Genomic DNA, 16,852 nt, shown 5'->3' with positions numbered 1-16,852 from the left:
GAAGAAATGAAATACTTGAATAATCTAATCTTAGAAAAAGAAGTTGAACAAGCCAAAAATTGAACTTCCTAAGAAAAAATTCCCAGGACCGGATAGACTCACAAGCAAATTCTATGAAACATTTAAAGAACAATTAATCCCAATACTATATAAACTTTTTGGAAAAACAGGTGGAAAAGGTGCAAATATGGTGCTGATACCCAAATCAAGAGCCAAAACAGAGAAAGAAAATTATAGACCAATTTCCCTAATGAATATTGATGCAAAAATTTTAAATAAAATGCTACCAAAGAGATTACAGCAACATATCATAAGGATCATACACTATGACCAGGTGGGATTTATACCAGCAATGCAGGGTTGGTTCAATATTAGGAAAACTATCAGCATAATTGACCATATCAATAACAAAGCCAACAGAAATAATATGATTATTTCAATAGATGCAGAAAAAGCCTATGACAAAATACAACACCAATTCCTATTAAAACACTAGAGAGCATAAGAATAAATGGAGCTTACCTTAAAATGCTAAGCAATATTTATCCAAAATCATCGGCAAGCTTATCTATAATGGGGATAAGCTAGAAGCCATCCCAATACAATCATGGGTGAAGCAAGAATGCCCATTATCACCTCTATTGCTTAATATTGTACTAGAAATGTTAGCTGTAACAATAAGAGAAGAAATAGAAATTAAAGGAATTTGAATGGGCAATGAAGAAACAAAACTATCAGATGATACAATATTATACTTAGAGAATCCTACAGAATCAACTAAAAAACTACTTGAAATTATTACCAACTTTAGCGAAGTTGCAGGATTCAAAATAAACACACATAAATCATCAGCATTTCTATATGTTACTAACAAAGTCCAGCAGCAAGTGATAGAAAGAGAAATTCCACTTAAAACAGCTGTAGATAATACAAAATACTTGGGAGTCTACCTGCCAAGACAAACCCAGGAACTATATGAATACAGCCACAAAACACTTTTCACACACAATAAGTCAGATCTAAACAATTGGAAAAATATTAATTGCTTATGGGTAGGCCAAGCCAATATAATAAAAATGACAATGCTACCTAAATTAGGCTATTTATTCAGTGCCATACCAATCAAACCGTCAAAACATTATTTTACAGAGCTAGAAAAATAATAGCAAAATTCATCTGGAAGAACAAAAGCTCAAGGATATCAAGGGAATTAATGAAAAAAAAGTGAAGGAAAGTGGTCTAGCTGTACCAGATCAAAACAATCTGGTACTGGCTAAGAAACAGAGTGGTGGATCAGTGGAATAGATCAGGTACAAATTACATTATAGTAAATGACCATAGTAATCTAGTATGTTATAAACCCAAAGATCCAAGCTTTTGGAACAAAAACATTATTTGACAAAAAAATGCTGGCAAAACTGGAAAACACTATTTCAGAAACTAGGTATAGACCAACATCGCACACTGTATATACCAAGATAAGGTCAAAATGTGTACATGATTTACACATAAAGGGGTGATACCATAAGCAAATTAAGAGAGCATGAAATAGTTTATCTGTCAGATTTATAGATAACAGAAGTATTTAGGACCAAAGAAAATATAGAGAGCATTGCAAAATATAAAATAGATAATTTTGGTTATATAAGATTTGAAAGTTTTTGCACAAACAAAAACCAATGCAACCAAAATTATAAGGAAAGCAGAGAACTGGGAAATTTTTTTCTGCAACAAGTATCTCTGATAAAAGCCTAATTTCTCAAATATATAGAGAACTGAGTAAATTTACAAAAATAAAGTCAAGGAATATAAACAGGCAGTTTTCAGACAAAGAAACCAAAGCTATCTGTAGTCATATGAAAAAATAATCTAAATCACTATTGATCAAAGAAATGCAAATCAAAATGACTCTGAAGTGCCACTTCACCACACCTGTCAGAAAGGCAAAAAAAAAAAAAAGAAAAGAAAAGAAAAGAAAAAGAAATGTTGGTTGTTGGAGAGGTTGTAAGAAAACTGGGATACTAATACACTGTTGGTGGAGTTGTGAACTAATCCAATCATTCTGGAGATCAATTTGGAACTATGCCCAAAGGGCTGTAAAACTGTGCGTATCCTTTGATCCAGCAATGCCATTGCTAGGTCTATATCCCAAAGACATCCAAAAAAAAAAAAAAGGGGGAAAGGGCCTATTTGTACAAAAGTATTTATAGCAGCTCTTTTTTGCGGTAGCTAGTAATTGGAAATCAAAGGGTTGCCTATCATTTGGGGAAGGGCTAAACAAAATGTGGTATGTGATTCTAATAGAATATTATTGTGCTATAAGAAATGACAAGCAAGATGATTTCTGAAAATCTGGGAAAGACTTACATGAACTGATGCATACTGAAGTGAACAGAACCAGGAGAACATTATACATAGTAAAAGCAATATTGTTCGATGAAGAACTGTGAATGACTTAGCTATTTTCAGCTATACAATGATCCAAAACAATTCCAAAGGACTAATGAAGTATATATATCTCCAGATAAAGAATTGATATTGATTGAATACAGACTGAAGCATGCTATTTTTCACTTTCTTTCATTTTTTCTTTTATTTGAGTCATCTTATACAAAATGACTAATATGGAAATGTTTTACATAATTGCACATGTATAACCTATAAATGATTGCTTACCATCTTAGAGAGGGGGGAAGGGGAAGGATGGATAGAATAAATCAAAATGTTAAAAAAATTGAAAAAAATAAACCTTATAAATTTTCTACATAAAAAACCAAAAAGAATAATTATAAATCAAAAAAGTTTCATTGACATATTTTGAAAAACATTACCAGTATCATTTCCCCTCTGCCTCTTTGAGAGCCATCTTATCTAATAATTAATATTTTAAAGAAAAAAATAAAGAGAAAATCCTATAAATATATCAAAAAGTTGAAAATATATGCAATGCACCCCACTTGTGGAATTTCCATTTTTGTAAAGGAGTAGGGCAGGGATATATTCTCATATTTCTTCTTTGAGGCCATGCTTGTTTTTCGTAATTTTGCAACATTCACTTTCCCTTGTATGGGGGTTGTTCTTTCTATTTACATTGTTGTTTTATTTATGCATATTGTTTTCTTGGCTCTGCTTGCTTCACTCAGCATCAGTTGTATAAACCTTTTCTATACTCATCATATTTATCATATCATATCATATCACTTATAGCATAGTAATATTCCATTCCATTCGTGTGTACTACTTTGTTTAGCCATGCCCTATTTGATGGGCATCTACTTTGTTTCTAATTCTTTGCTACTACAAAAAATGCCATGGGGACTTTTTTCTTACCAATAATTTCATTGGGTTATAAGCCTAGTAGGGGAATTTCTGGGTCTAAAAGTATGGATGGTTTAGTCACTTAATTTGTATAATTACAAATTGTTTTCCAAAGTAGTTGGATTGATTCTCAGCTCTACCAATGATGCAATCATATGCCTACCTTTCTACAACCCCTCCAGTATTGACTATTCCTCTCTTTTGTCATCTTTGCCAATTTGTAAGGTGAAACCTCAGGGTTATTTTGATTTTCATTTCTCTTTTTATTAGTAATTTGGAGCACCCTTTTATGTGATTGTTAATACTTTGTTATTCTTTTGAGAACTGCTTGTTCATATCTTTTGATTACTTATCTATTGGGAGGAATGGCTTTTGGTCATATCATATCATATTCCATACTATATTATGCTATATCATATCATATCACATCGTATATATTATATTAAATTATACTATATCATATCATATCATATCATATTGTATGATATCATTATTGTCTATTGTATTAACATATGATTAATATATATGTATGCATATATGTGGAAAGTTACTATGGACCACCTGCAAATATAAAAAAAAATCATAGTTTTTGTTATATAGAATGCTTCTTTGTAATGGAATTTATGGAAATTGGGTTCCCCTTATATTTCTCTTTGATAACCACCTGAATAAAGATATGGGCAAAGTTAGATTTAAAATAATATACTTTGTCCAGGTTGGCAGGAGAGTCTGATGAAGAGATGTTGAAAGTGGAAATGGTACCAGCAGCTGAATTTCTACTCTTGTCTGGGAAGAACATATTACTAGTAGCTCAGGAGCTCCATATTCACCCAGATAATCAGTGCCACAAGGAAGAGCTAATTATCACAGCTCAGAAGATCTTGGTGGGAACAGTAAAGGTGAGGCTGATGGAGGAAGGATGCCCTTCCATCTGTTTAGACATGGAATTACAAAAATCGATCAGCAGGGACTTATTAAATACCTACTATATACCTGGTACCATGCTAGGTGTTGAATAATGGCTCATTTCTACGTCGAATTACAGTTTTCAATGGACATTCTTTAAAGAATCATAGGAGGCAGATAATATGTTATTATCTATATGTTATAGGTAAAGAAACTGAGTCTGAAGTTACATGGCTAGAAAGTGGCGGAGGAAGCATTCAAATCCAGGTCTTCTGACTATCAAGTTTAGAGCTTTTTCTATTCTGTCACTTTGTCTTAGAGCTGACTTTGAGATCATTTAGTCTAATTTTACAGATAAGAAAGCCAGTACTCAGAATGGTTACATGATCTGTCTCTGGTTAATAAAGAGGATGGCCTAGAATGTATTCAGACATCATAACACTTGTCGTATTCACACTGAATGGCAAGGTAGAATTATGCCTGCACTAGCCACCATTATGAATCAATGCATGCTTGGTTCCTCCCCCTTACCTATGTATAGACTAATCCCAATCCATAATTATGGGATATAGCTGCAAGGGGATCTTGTGGGAAGGGAAAGGCGAAAGGAAATAAGCATTTATATAGAACCTTCTGTGTTCCAGGCACTGTAGTAAGTGCTTCTGCAAGGTAGATACTATTATTATCCCCATTTTACAGTTGAAGAAACTGAGGAAAACAGAGATTAAAATGACTTGCCCAGGTTATACAGCTAGGATTAAGGAGGATTAGGAAAGGCTGCTTATACATGATGGGACTTCAGCTGAGATGTAAAGGAAGCCAGGGAAGGCAGGAGGCGAAGATGACGGGGGAGAACATTCTGGCTCTGGTGGGCAGCCTGTGAAAATGCCTAGGACACAGTAAGGAGGCCAGTGTCACTCTATGGCAGAGTCTGTTGAGGGGAGTAAGCTGTTAGAAAACTGAAAAGGTAGGAAGGGGTCAGGTTATGAAGGACTTTAAATGCCAAACTGGATTTTTATGTCTGAGCCTGGAAGTAATAGGGAGCCACTGGAATTTACTGAACGAGGATGATGGTGATATGGTCACATCTGTACTTTAGGAAGATCATCTTCATGAATTTGAGGGGAGAGAGACTTGAAAGGCAAGGAGTCTGACTAGAAGGTTGTTATGAATTTACAGGGATGAGAATATAAATAGAATACGTTAAAATATCAACAATTACCAGCCTATATGCACCAGGGTAGAGGCAGTGTTAGGAGAGAGAAGGGGGTATAGAAGAGAGATGTTCCAAAAGTAAAAATTGACAGGCTTTGGCAACAGATTGGATATGGGAGTGGTGGTGGTAAGAGTGAGTGAGGAGTTGAGGATGACACCTAGGTTAAAACACTGGGAGGATGGCAGTACCCTCAATAGTAATAGGGAAATTGGGAAAGGAATGTGATTAGGAGAAAAATAATGATCTCAGTTTTAGGCATGATGAGTCTAAAATGTCTATGGGATATACAGCTCAAGATGTCCAGTAGGCAGTTGGAGTTGTGAGACTGGAAGTCAAGAGAGAGGTTAGGGCCAGAGAAGTAGATCTGAGAGTCATCTGCCCAGAGATGATCATCGAAATCATGTGAACTGAGATCACCAAGTGAAATAGTACAGAGGGAGAAGAGTCCTAGAGGATACCCACAATTAGCAGAGAGAGAGCTATAATAGTAGAGCTATTATAGTTGGACTGAAGTACCAAAGTCTCTGATATACCACATGGAGCAATAGAAATAGCACTAAAGAAAGTAAGATAGGATGAAAAACTATAGGAGATCAAATATAAACAGAAGAGGTTCATGCTGAAGGCAGTAACACAATTTGGGGCCATTGAGAGATTAATTTTGATGGTATCTGAAAGAGGAGAGGATATTAAAGACTTGGAAACAAATCACGGACCTTATTATTGCTAAAAAAAGTGATTAAAAATATTAACAACTACCAGCCATTATGTTTATTTTCATATATCTACACAATTTTATGAGAATAATCTACACATGTATCAAGTGAATCCTTGATTTGAGAAGGGAACAAGCAGGCCTCCACAAGTGACATGCTAGAACAGACAACATCTTTATAGTCACACAATTGACTAAATGGTGCAGAGATTAAGGTGCAGAGATTGCACTGAGATTCATTTTATTGAGTATGAAACATTTATTCAGTGGAGCCAAAATTTCATATTAAAGGCTTTCCTCTAATAAAGTGTCTTCCTTTCAATTGTAAAAATCACGACTACCTGAAAGATGAACCCCAACAGAGAAAACTTTGATGATTCTCTAACTTAATGTCTATCAAGGCTCACATTGTGATGATTACATAAAGCCCTAGAGCACTGTAAAGCCTCCTTCATGATATCCCTTTTTACTTTAAAATATTTGGTCTAACTAGTCAGAAAGGAAAAACCAAATGGATGAAGGATGCCCATTGTCCAGACTATGATATGAAGTTCAATGGAAAACCCAGAGTTGCTCTATCAGTACATATAACTTGGACAGACACTGCAGATGAACAGCAAACTTGTCCCAGAATTAAACAGGACATAGAGAGTAGGCTAGATTACATTTGGAAATTGCAGTAGTTTTAATGACTCCAAGCTTTTCCTGAAATGTATATTTCAACAATTTATTTTAACAGGATTTCTGGGAAGAAATGGACAAGAGTTGAGAAGGCATGGATGGATTGTGATCTGTCTCATTGCAGGGAGTACCCACATCCCTGATATTAGAGATCCATCCAAATAAGTATGTCCCTCATCAAAGTGCTATTGGAAGGATCCAATGAATTAACCTAAAAGCACTTTGCAAACTTTTAGGTATTTTATAATTGTTACCTATACTGAGAAGGTATGGATTTGCATTGGTAGAGAGAATTTCCTTGTCCAGAAATTTTCTGAATACTAATAAAATCACTATCCCTATTGTTGTTAAAAATATTTAAACATCTCAAAGATCTTTCTCTCCCTCCTTCCTTTCTTGCCTTGGTGCCATATTGAACAGATCCTTCTCACTGAGGATGATGCAATGCTGAGGAAGATCATTCAAGCAGCTTGCTGTTGTCTGAACTACCTTGAGGACCTAGAGGCTGCTGGAGATGTCTCTACTGTGCTAGCTTTCTTTCAGAATTTCTCTGAAGGTCTGCTTTTTCTGAACACTCTGACTGAACACCGCCTGCTGGAACTGAAGTGGTCAGTTCATCGTGACTGTCTGGCCCGGTGCTTGCAGTTCTTGAAGAAGTGTATCCCTCTGCTCTACACAGCTACAAGTGGCCATCTCAGTCATCCCCAGAACCAGCAGGTGAGAGAGTGTAAGAGCTACATTTTTGATCTGACCAAGAAAATCCTTAAAGAACTGATTGCCCTGTTAAATGCAGAACATGAACCACACAAGGACCCACAGGAAAGAAGTGGGGTGTTTGCTCAGCACTTGGAGCAGTTCTTGATACTACTGGCTGAGCCAATACAAGAAACTCTCCTTCAGGGGGACTTAGATTCCCTGTTAGGAGTGGTGGTATTTCACAGCATGCTCCTAGCCGAATCTTCCAGACCCCACATGAAGCTGAAGCTAGTCCAATGCTGCCACTGTCTATTGGAGCTTAGAAACATGGTTGTCCAGTGCCCAAGCAGGATGGAGATCCTGTCTTCAGTGGACTGCTCAGATCAGGATCTCAGGGAGAAATGGGCCATGCTGAGGTGTGAGGTGCAGATTCTTGACCAAACCATGAAGACTGGGCTCCTCTACCAGATCCTGGACACTTTCACAGATGTTCAAGGACCTTTGAAAAAACTGATTCAAGCTGCCTGGGGGACTGCAGTGCTTGGCTCTCCCTGGGACAGTGAAGGGTTTGCCAAAAGCTTCCAGCCTTTCATTGATGCTTTCTGCATGCATTCTGAAAAGATGTTCAAAGTGGCTCATTTGGTCTTGGTCCGTTGTACTCAGCATCAAATTGGTAAAGAAATAGAGGAAACTATGTCTATCCTGCAAAAGCTTATGGTCAGAGTGCTTCCCCTTTTCACCAAGAGTCAAGGGCTGGATCTGGCCTTGCTTTCTGATACCTTCCAGGATGTGTATCAAGCATGGGTCTGGGCAGCAGAAGGCTTGCTGGCATGTTTTGATAATATTTTCGATATCCCCGAATTCTTGACTGTGTCCATTGAGGAAATGGCAAAACATATGGGTTTCTCTAAATGGGCTTTGAATAATGGAAATTCCAAGAAATTTTCCTGGCATGTAGCTTATCTTCAGGGTCGAGCTAAGCACATAGTGCAAGTGATGAACAGATATGTGGACCAAAACCGAGATCCCATTTTTCGGAATGGTTTGAGGGTTTTGATTCAGCAACTGGAAAACTCTATTCCTGTGGTGACAGCAGCTGCTGAGCACTGCTTAGAAAATAGGCATGATATCCAAGCCATGGATGTGTTCCTCAACAAGGCCATGCTTCTTATTGACTCTACTCATGGTGTCCAAGATGGTCTGGATGGGACCAACCATCCAGATATCTTAAGCCCACTCCGAGATCAAGTCCATAAATTCATCACTCCCAAAGGACAACTATGCCTTACTCCTCACAGTCTCCTGGAGTTGAGCAGCCTAGAACCGATGGGCAAACTCGTTGGAGGGCCTAGGATAGTAGAAGAATTCTCAAACACCTCATATGATCCTGAGGAATGGCATTCTAGGGACATCCCCACTCTCAGCCTCATGGTTCCTAAGGTCATTTCACAGGGGATACTGCTACCTGTCATTAGCAAACTTGTCCTGGCTGTAGAGAACCATGACCTCTCAGTGGTCAGTTCTGCTTGCACAGAATTGCTGGATCTTGCCAATTGTACTGATGCTGCTCAAGAGGCCTTGGTTGGGGAAAAGTCATCGGAGTCAGAGGGGATAGTACAAACACAAGATGCCATCTTCTTAACACCTTATACAATTGGCTTAGCTAAAGAAATTGGAAATGAGCCAGCCTCTAGCACAGGACGACTGCTTGAAGCAGCTCTCCAGCTGTCTGAAAAGATTGCTGAAATCCACCAAAATTTAGCAGCTATTACTGGTGACTGGTACCATTTCTCTCAGCAGTTGTTTTGTGACATACAGATTGCTGACCTTCCAAGAAATGTGCAGATTTTCAGTGAAGTCAGGCAGAACATAATGGATGTGGCTCAGCTAGCAGACAAAGCTGGACAGATACATTTGAATGAAGAGCCCCCTTTGCCAATCCAGAATTTGGAACAATTGTTGCAGATTCGAGCTAAACTCCAGAAAGTGGAGACTCATGCCCGGTTCTTACTGGACAAGGTGTTAGACTCAAATGGTATGCACTGTCCTAAGACCGAGGAAATGAGTATCAAGGGGAGCTGCCTCCTGTGGTCTGTGGCTGTCCATGCCTTGCTAAGGGGCATTGATGACTTCATTGGGAGAGATATCCTGTTCCTAACTGAGTTGAGGCAGGGGGTGAAGGACAAGCTGAGTTTTCAGGGTGGGCTGGCCCCACTGGCTACCACTTCTCTGAGGTTACAGGAAGCTGCGAGATTGTCTGCTCTGTTGTGTGGTGATGAGAGAGTAAAGGGGGAGGTGGTCTTGCTGCAGGGGGAGGTCCACGTGCTGACAGAAGCTCTGCTAGAAGTGGCCCAGATCCTTGCCCTTTCTCCTCCTTTGGTGCCCAACTTGTCCATTCGTTTTGAACTTCTCCAACGGGAGCTTGCCCTTCAAGCCAAGGTCCTGGCAGGCTATCTCAGCAGCATCAACAAAGACTATGAAAGGACCATACAGGATACTATTCAGCTAGTGCTTTCTGCTTCCAGTGCTTCCAAAGATGACAAGACAAAGTTAAAAGTTGCTCTGGGAAAGAATATGATCCAGATCACCTCTGGCATCCAGACAGTTCAGAAAATTGTGGAGGAGTTTGGACCTGGCCAGGAAAGCCTCCTCAGAGTAATGGAGCACCTCATCTTCCTTACTGCTGAGGTTGGACAGAAAGCCCACATGCTCCTGGACCACCCCCAGGACAAGGTAGCTGAAATGCTGGAAAGTCTTCAGTGGCAGTGGGCAGCTGAGGCTCATTATGTGGCAGCCCAGCTCCAGATGTGGAGAGGCAGCCATGCCTCAGCCCTGCAGCTCCTAGCCCAGGACTTGAAGACCAGTGGTGCGTCTGTTGGGATTCCAAGTGAGGATCCTGACTTGACTCTGCCCAGTCAGGGAGAGGGGTTCATAGCAGCAGAAGTGGACAATATGGCATGTCAGGCCACATCTTCAAGAAAAATCTCAGACCCAGCTGGTTCAGAGGAGTCTTGCCCTCATCAGAAAGATGCAGCTGCTATGACAGTTTCCAGGAAGAACCTGAACAAGGTATGGTAGTTATAATCTTTAATTATCCCATTTCTATCCTTCCTAAATCCCATCCCTTAGCAGCAGCTTAGTAACTGAGGCTAATAAGTGAGTTCCAGGAAAATCCTATCTCCTGTGATGAAAGCTCCACTCATCCCAGTCTATAGTGTTCTCTCTCCCCTGAACTCCTGTAGAACTCATTTATGTCCTTCATCTCTGGCACTTAACATATACTGCCTTTGTGTACATATATCTATGATGACAGAATGTTCATTTCTCAAGACAGACACCATTCCTGATATGTCTTTCTTTCTCATGAAGTACCTAGAATTGTGTCTTCATGGATATTTAATTCCAGTTGCTAAGTGGAAGGAGGGAGGGGAACAGGAAAGAAGAGAAGAAAGGAAGATAGGATGAAGGAAGGGAAGGAAAAGGGGAGGAAGGGAAAAGAAGGCAGGAAAGGAAGAAGGAATGAATGAAGCATCTTATGTACCTTGGGTGGGTAGGGGGAGTAACACAAATTTTTGGAGCCCATATGAGAAGCTGCTTTCTGTGATTACTAGTGTTAGGAAAAGGGAATGGAGCTATGATTTTCATTGATAATAGGGAACTTCTGGGTGAGGAAACTCCCTCTACCAATGCAGATGGGCAATTCTGCAACTTGGCCTTGAGCAGTGAGAAATTCAGTGCCTTGTCCGGTATGTGTTGGAGGTGGGACTTGAATCCAGGTCTTTCCTATCATAGGGCCTGGCATATAGTAGGTGCTTAATAGTTTTTTCATTCATTCATTCATTCATTCATTCATTCATTCATTCCTGGCTCTGAGGCTGGCCCTTTACCTAACTGTTGTGTCTTTCCCAGTATCTAGTCAAGATAGTCTTTATAATATACTGCCTTTTGGTAAACAGTGTTACTATGAGTAATACTATTTCAGTATAACTCAGTCTTAGGAGTCATTCTGTGAAATTGCCTTATACCAAGGTCCTTTTTTCATGAACAATCCTCATTGGATGGAGTCCATGATGTATCTGCCTTAAATTTCATGATGTTTTAGTACTTGAAATAACATGCTGGGGTCTTGTTATGATTTCTCCAGAAGGATTTTTATAAATCAGTGTTGATCATTATATTTCAACTTGTTGCTTTTTCTTTCACTAAAACTGGATCCCAGCTCTTTCAGTGCTGGGTCTGTGCTTTTTCTAAACTTTGCATCTTTCGCAGTGTCTGTTTTAGTGGTCTACATACATTAGGTCATATTAAATGGTGGTTGGTGTTGTTAATAGAAAAAGAATAAAATAAACTTTTTGGTGGTATGTCTCTGCACATACCCTTCCTTCCCTCTATCATTCTAAGGCTCTAAATTTTTCTTATTTCCAATGAGGTAAATCTCTGAAGTGTACATTTCTAGGTTTCTTCTTCTTCTTCTTCTTCTTCTTCTTCTTCTTCTTCTTCTTCTTCTTCTTCTTCTTCTTCTTCTTCTTCTTCTTCTTCTTCTTCTCCTTCTCCTTCTCCTTCTCCCCCTCCTCCTCTTCTTCTTCTTCTTTCTTCTCCTCCTCCTTTCTTTCTTTCTCCTCCTTCTCCTCCTCCTCCTCCTCCTCCTCCTTCTTCTTTACCAATAAAGAATCAAGATACAAATACTGGCTTTGAACCTTTGGATCCTTTTTAAATTAATACTGGGATGGTTTGGATACAGTATTTTCTGGAGGCAGAGCTGTTAATATTCAGAAAAATCCTCCCTTCAACTTATTGTTCCAGTTCAATTAATCACTTATTGAGCACTTATTGAATGGACATAACTAGGTGCTAAGGGAGGGAGAGAGAGAAGAGAGGTAAAATAAATTGAAAATCTAGTTCCAATCCTTGGTGACTACACAAACATATATAGAACAATTACAGAATTCAACTTTATTCAATACTCTCTCTGTATAATACTATCAGGCATTTTCAGGCTAAGTATTGCTCTGAATACTTGATATCAGACTATATACTTCCTTGTAAATGCTGAGGACATTTGGAGTAAGATAAAGAACATAGTGCATTCAGGGTAGTCAGGAAGGTTCCCTAGGGAAGATGACTTTAAAGAGAATCTCAAAGAAAGCATAGGAAACAGGAAGAGAGGAACGGGAAGGGCAGTCAGGTATGGGAATAGAGTGTAGAAGCCACTGTCCATAAGTGACTAGTACCACAGGGTAAAATTCCTTTGTTGGATAGGTACTTTGCTCTTGATGTAGGAATGATTATTCTACAATTACCAAGAAAACAGCCTGTAATTATATCTTCACTGTGAAGTCTCTTATCTTGTCCCAGCTACTGTTCAGGCTGGTAATCATTGGTAGCCATCTGGATTACCCACTAAATAGCTCAGATTTCTATGTTTCTTTAAGACTAATAAGCCTTTGTCCTTATGACAACCCTGTGGGATAAGCAATGCAAATAATATTATCCCCACTTTCAGATGAGGTCTGAGGGAATCTGACCAATGTCAACAATAGAAAACAGACTAAGAAATCACTTAGGTTTACAAGGAACACTAGTTTTCTAGGTTCTGGGGTTATATCTGTGCCATAAGTGGAAGAAGAGAAAAGGGGGAGAGAGAGAGAGAGAGAAGAGAGAGAGAGAGAGAGAGAGAGAGAGAGAGAGAGAGAGAGAGACAGAGACAGAGAGAGAGAGACAGAGAGACAGAGAGAGAGAGGCAGAAAGAGAGAGAGAGAGACAAAGAGAGACAGAGACAGATAGACAGAGACAGAGGGAAAGAGAGGCAGAGACACAGAGAGAGAGAGAGAGAGACAGAGACAGAGGCAGAGAGGGAGTTTTTATATATCTGTTGGGGGTGATCCTTGGGGAAACCAACCATTTATAAAGAGTCTACTATGGCAGGCATTGTGCTAAGCACTAAGATAACAAAGAAAGGCAAAACTAAGCCAGAACAAAATATAATACCACCATCATCAACAACAGAACAATTCTTGTTTTTAAGGAGCTCACAATCTGATAGAGGATGCATGCAAATGACTATGTACAAACAAGATATATACAAGATAAAGTGGAGATAATTTCCTAGGGAAGGCACTAAGATTAAGGAAGATTGGGAAAGGCTTCTGGGAGGAGGTGTGGACTTGGAAGGAAGCCAGCAGTTGGAGCTGAAGAAGGAGAGTTCCAAGCATTGGGACAGCCAGTAAAAATGGCTAGAGTAGAGAGATGGAATGTTATTCGGGAGGAATAACAAAGAAGCCAATGTCCCTGGATCTTAGAGTTTAAAGAGTTGAATGAAGTATAAGAAAACTGGCTAGGTAGGAAAGGCCTAGTTTATGAAGGGATTTAAAAGCCAAACAGAACCAGACTAATTTTGTCTGACCTTGAAATGCAGTAAATGTTATCAATTACTTTAAAAAATAATATTAGTATTTTAAGTATGAGCCTACATTTGTATAGTGCTTTACAAGTGCTTTTTACAAGTTTTCTTATTTGCAAAACTCTTTTTTGATCCTTACAACAACTCTGAAAGGTAGGCATTGCAGATGAGGAAACTAAGTCTCCAAGGAAGTGAGTGATCTGTCCTAGGTTGCAGAGCTGGAGGCAGCTGGCGGCTCAATGGATAGAATACTGGGTCTGGAGTCAAGAAGACAAGTTTGATTCCAACTGTAGGCACTTATTAGCTCTGTGACCCTGGGCAAGTCACTTAATTTACATTTGCCTCAGTTTCTTCAGCTATAAAATGGGGATAACAATAGCACCTGCCTCAAAGCATTTTTGTTAGGATCAAATGAGGTGAAAGGAAATGCAAAAGAAGGAAACTGTCTTCTCCACAGAGGTGAAAAACCTAGATATTGGAAAAAAAACCACCCCAAATATTGGGTATTTTATTAATTCCTCCAACGTTCAGTATAAAGCATGCTGGAATGGGATGTAGAGGACCTGTGTTTATCTGCTATTGACTACTTTTGTGTCCCCAGGCAAGGTCACGACATCTTGGTTTCTTCATTTTCTCAGCTGAAAAGTGTGTTTGTGTATGGGGTGGTGGTGGTGGTGGTGGTGGTAGTAGTAGAGGGGGATTACATGACTTCTGAGGTTCCTTCTAGTTCTATATGGCCCTATTATCCTTTCATTCCTTATTTTGACAGCTAGCTAGCAAGTCCCATGATGCCTCTCCTTGTTGTCCAGCTGAGTCGACCCCTGACCTAGGACATCCATTCCTGAGGGATGATTCCATGGATAAGTGGAGGGACAGTAGCAACAGAATTGAACAGCTCACCAGAGAAATGGCCACAGAAGTGTTTCACATGGCCCAGAGTCTGAAGAGGAAAGGGCCCATAAAGGTACCTCTTAGCAAAAAGCTGCCTTCTGGTTCAAAAGACCACCTAAATATTCCTAGAAACTGAGTCATAGAAGCAAAAATGGGTTAGCATTCAGGGAATATCCCTCCTTGATGTGTTCATTCCTCAATTCTAGAGACAGCACTGGGGTGGATCTGCTAGGAAACTGTGTCAAAAGACACAAAGTTCTCCCCCACTTCTAGATCAACTGTTCCCTCTCTATACTCAGGAACAATCATTTCACTTCCCTGTCTCCCTTTTCCCATTCTGGGCTCATCTCCTACAATAACAACAACAACAACAACAACTCCTTCCTCCTCTCCTCCTCCTCCTCCTCCTCCTCCTCCTCCTCCTCCTCCTCCTCCTCCTCCTCCCCCTCTTCTTCAATTTCCCCCTCAGAGACAGCATCTTACTCAAATCAAGATGGAGTGACAATGAACCTTCTGCATTATTGCTCTAGGTGGTTTCCAAAATCAGAGCTGATGACAATAGACACTTTTCTGTGCTTTCGATAGCTGACAACCAGGACTAGCTTAATCGAAATAGAAAGTTGCCTAGGAAGTATGATTCAAGGAAATTAAAAAAAAAGAAATGTTCCTCAACAAACACTTTCCCCCTTTGCTCCATCACAATGCCTGAAATATAAGTTGAATTCTTCTTTTGGTGTAAAGCCCTGAAATGTTTTAATATGTTAAAAGAGCTTTCATTTTTTTCAAGTAGGTATTCATGCCCTTCACTGATACAGGTTGCAACCCCTCCATCCAGCAGATGCTTTAATGGTTGCTGGGATTAAAGGAATTCATCACATGGTGGGTGGTCCATCTTCTGGTGATGGATGACTCTCTTCATACTTTGCTAGACTGGTCCTTGAATGAGGTCCTTGAATGATAGATACTGAGTCTTTGGCTAGTCCAATACTTTCAGTGCTTTATAGCTTGGCAGGACCTTCTAAAGCTTGTACTCTCTTGGCATAGTTAATGTTAAAATGCAAATGTTATGTGTTAACATTACCAGGTAAGACCAGCTCAAATTAGTTTATTATATTAATACATCACCAGGCAAGGTGGAAGCAGCAAATAAATATTGAATAGATTCCTGGACTTGGAGTCAGAAAGACTTGGGTTCAAATCCCACTTCAGACACTAGCTGAGTGATCTTGAACTCTTCCTCATCTGTAAAATGAGGGGATTGGACTCTAAATTTATGATCACATTGTACAATGAGGACCCAGGACAGGTAAGTTTTAGTGGAGAACAGAGAAGGAAAGGTCTTGAACACAGGAAGTACATCTGACTTTCCTTCTAATTCTATTTCTATGACCCTATGATCCTTTCATTCTTTATTTTAACAGCTAACTACAGAGTCCCATGGTGCCTCTCCTCTCTGTTCAGCTGAGCCAGCCCGAGACCTACTAAATATGTCCTACATAAGACCCTGTCCAGGGGCTCTGGGAGGAGGAGCTCAGCAATTCCCTTCATCTTTGAATATCTCAGTTGTCTCAACTGTAAAGTGAGGGGAGGCAGTACACTTGATCAAGAATCCTATGAATTCCCTATCTTCTTAGTATTCCTGGGGTCAGATGTGCTGACAGCATTGTCTTGTCTGACTTACTCTCCATCCTCTGGCTTTCCACGGTCTCCTTTTCTTTTTAAAGCAGAGAATCAATGATTCAGAAGTCACTTTGAATTCATATCTATTACAAGAGAACAAGCAGAATTAGAGCTTCCCTAGAAAGCAGTGTTGTTAAAAAGGGGAAGACAGTAAATGTTTGAAAACAAAGAGCCAAATGAGGAAGATATTCTTTGGAGCAGATGCTCAAATGAGGGGAAGTTAACATCCTCCTTCATTAGTCCATACACTGATGGTGCTGCCTTGGATATTTGACATTAGCTACTGCTTGTGACTGTCTTGTCACACCAAAGTAAAAGGGGAATGCCGTCTGGTGGGGGTAGGGTTCCT

General features: G+C 39.5%; 1 protein-coding gene across 1 annotated transcript in view; it reads left to right on the top strand.

Moving 5' to 3' along the window:
- The window catches only part of LOC110209193 (uncharacterized), a 45,821-nt gene that overhangs the window by 11,837 nt on the left and 17,132 nt on the right, over window positions 1-16,852 (top strand). The window contains exons 2-4 of the mRNA XM_020987500.2: window positions 4,034-4,217; window positions 7,257-10,601; window positions 14,702-14,896. Coding sequence (XP_020843159.2) covers window positions 4,034-4,217; window positions 7,257-10,601; window positions 14,702-14,896 — 3,724 coding nt within the window. The remainder of the gene's footprint in view (window positions 1-4,033; window positions 4,218-7,256; window positions 10,602-14,701; window positions 14,897-16,852) is intronic.

The sequence above is a fragment of the Phascolarctos cinereus genome, unplaced genomic scaffold (genome assembly GCF_003287225.1).
Source record: "Phascolarctos cinereus isolate Bilbo 61053 unplaced genomic scaffold, phaCin_HiC Scaffold_2;HRSCAF=192, whole genome shotgun sequence".
Lineage (NCBI taxonomy): Eukaryota > Metazoa > Chordata > Mammalia > Diprotodontia > Phascolarctidae > Phascolarctos > Phascolarctos cinereus.
The sequence above is the reverse complement of the archived record's forward strand: the minus strand, read 5'-3'. Positions and strand labels throughout refer to the sequence as shown.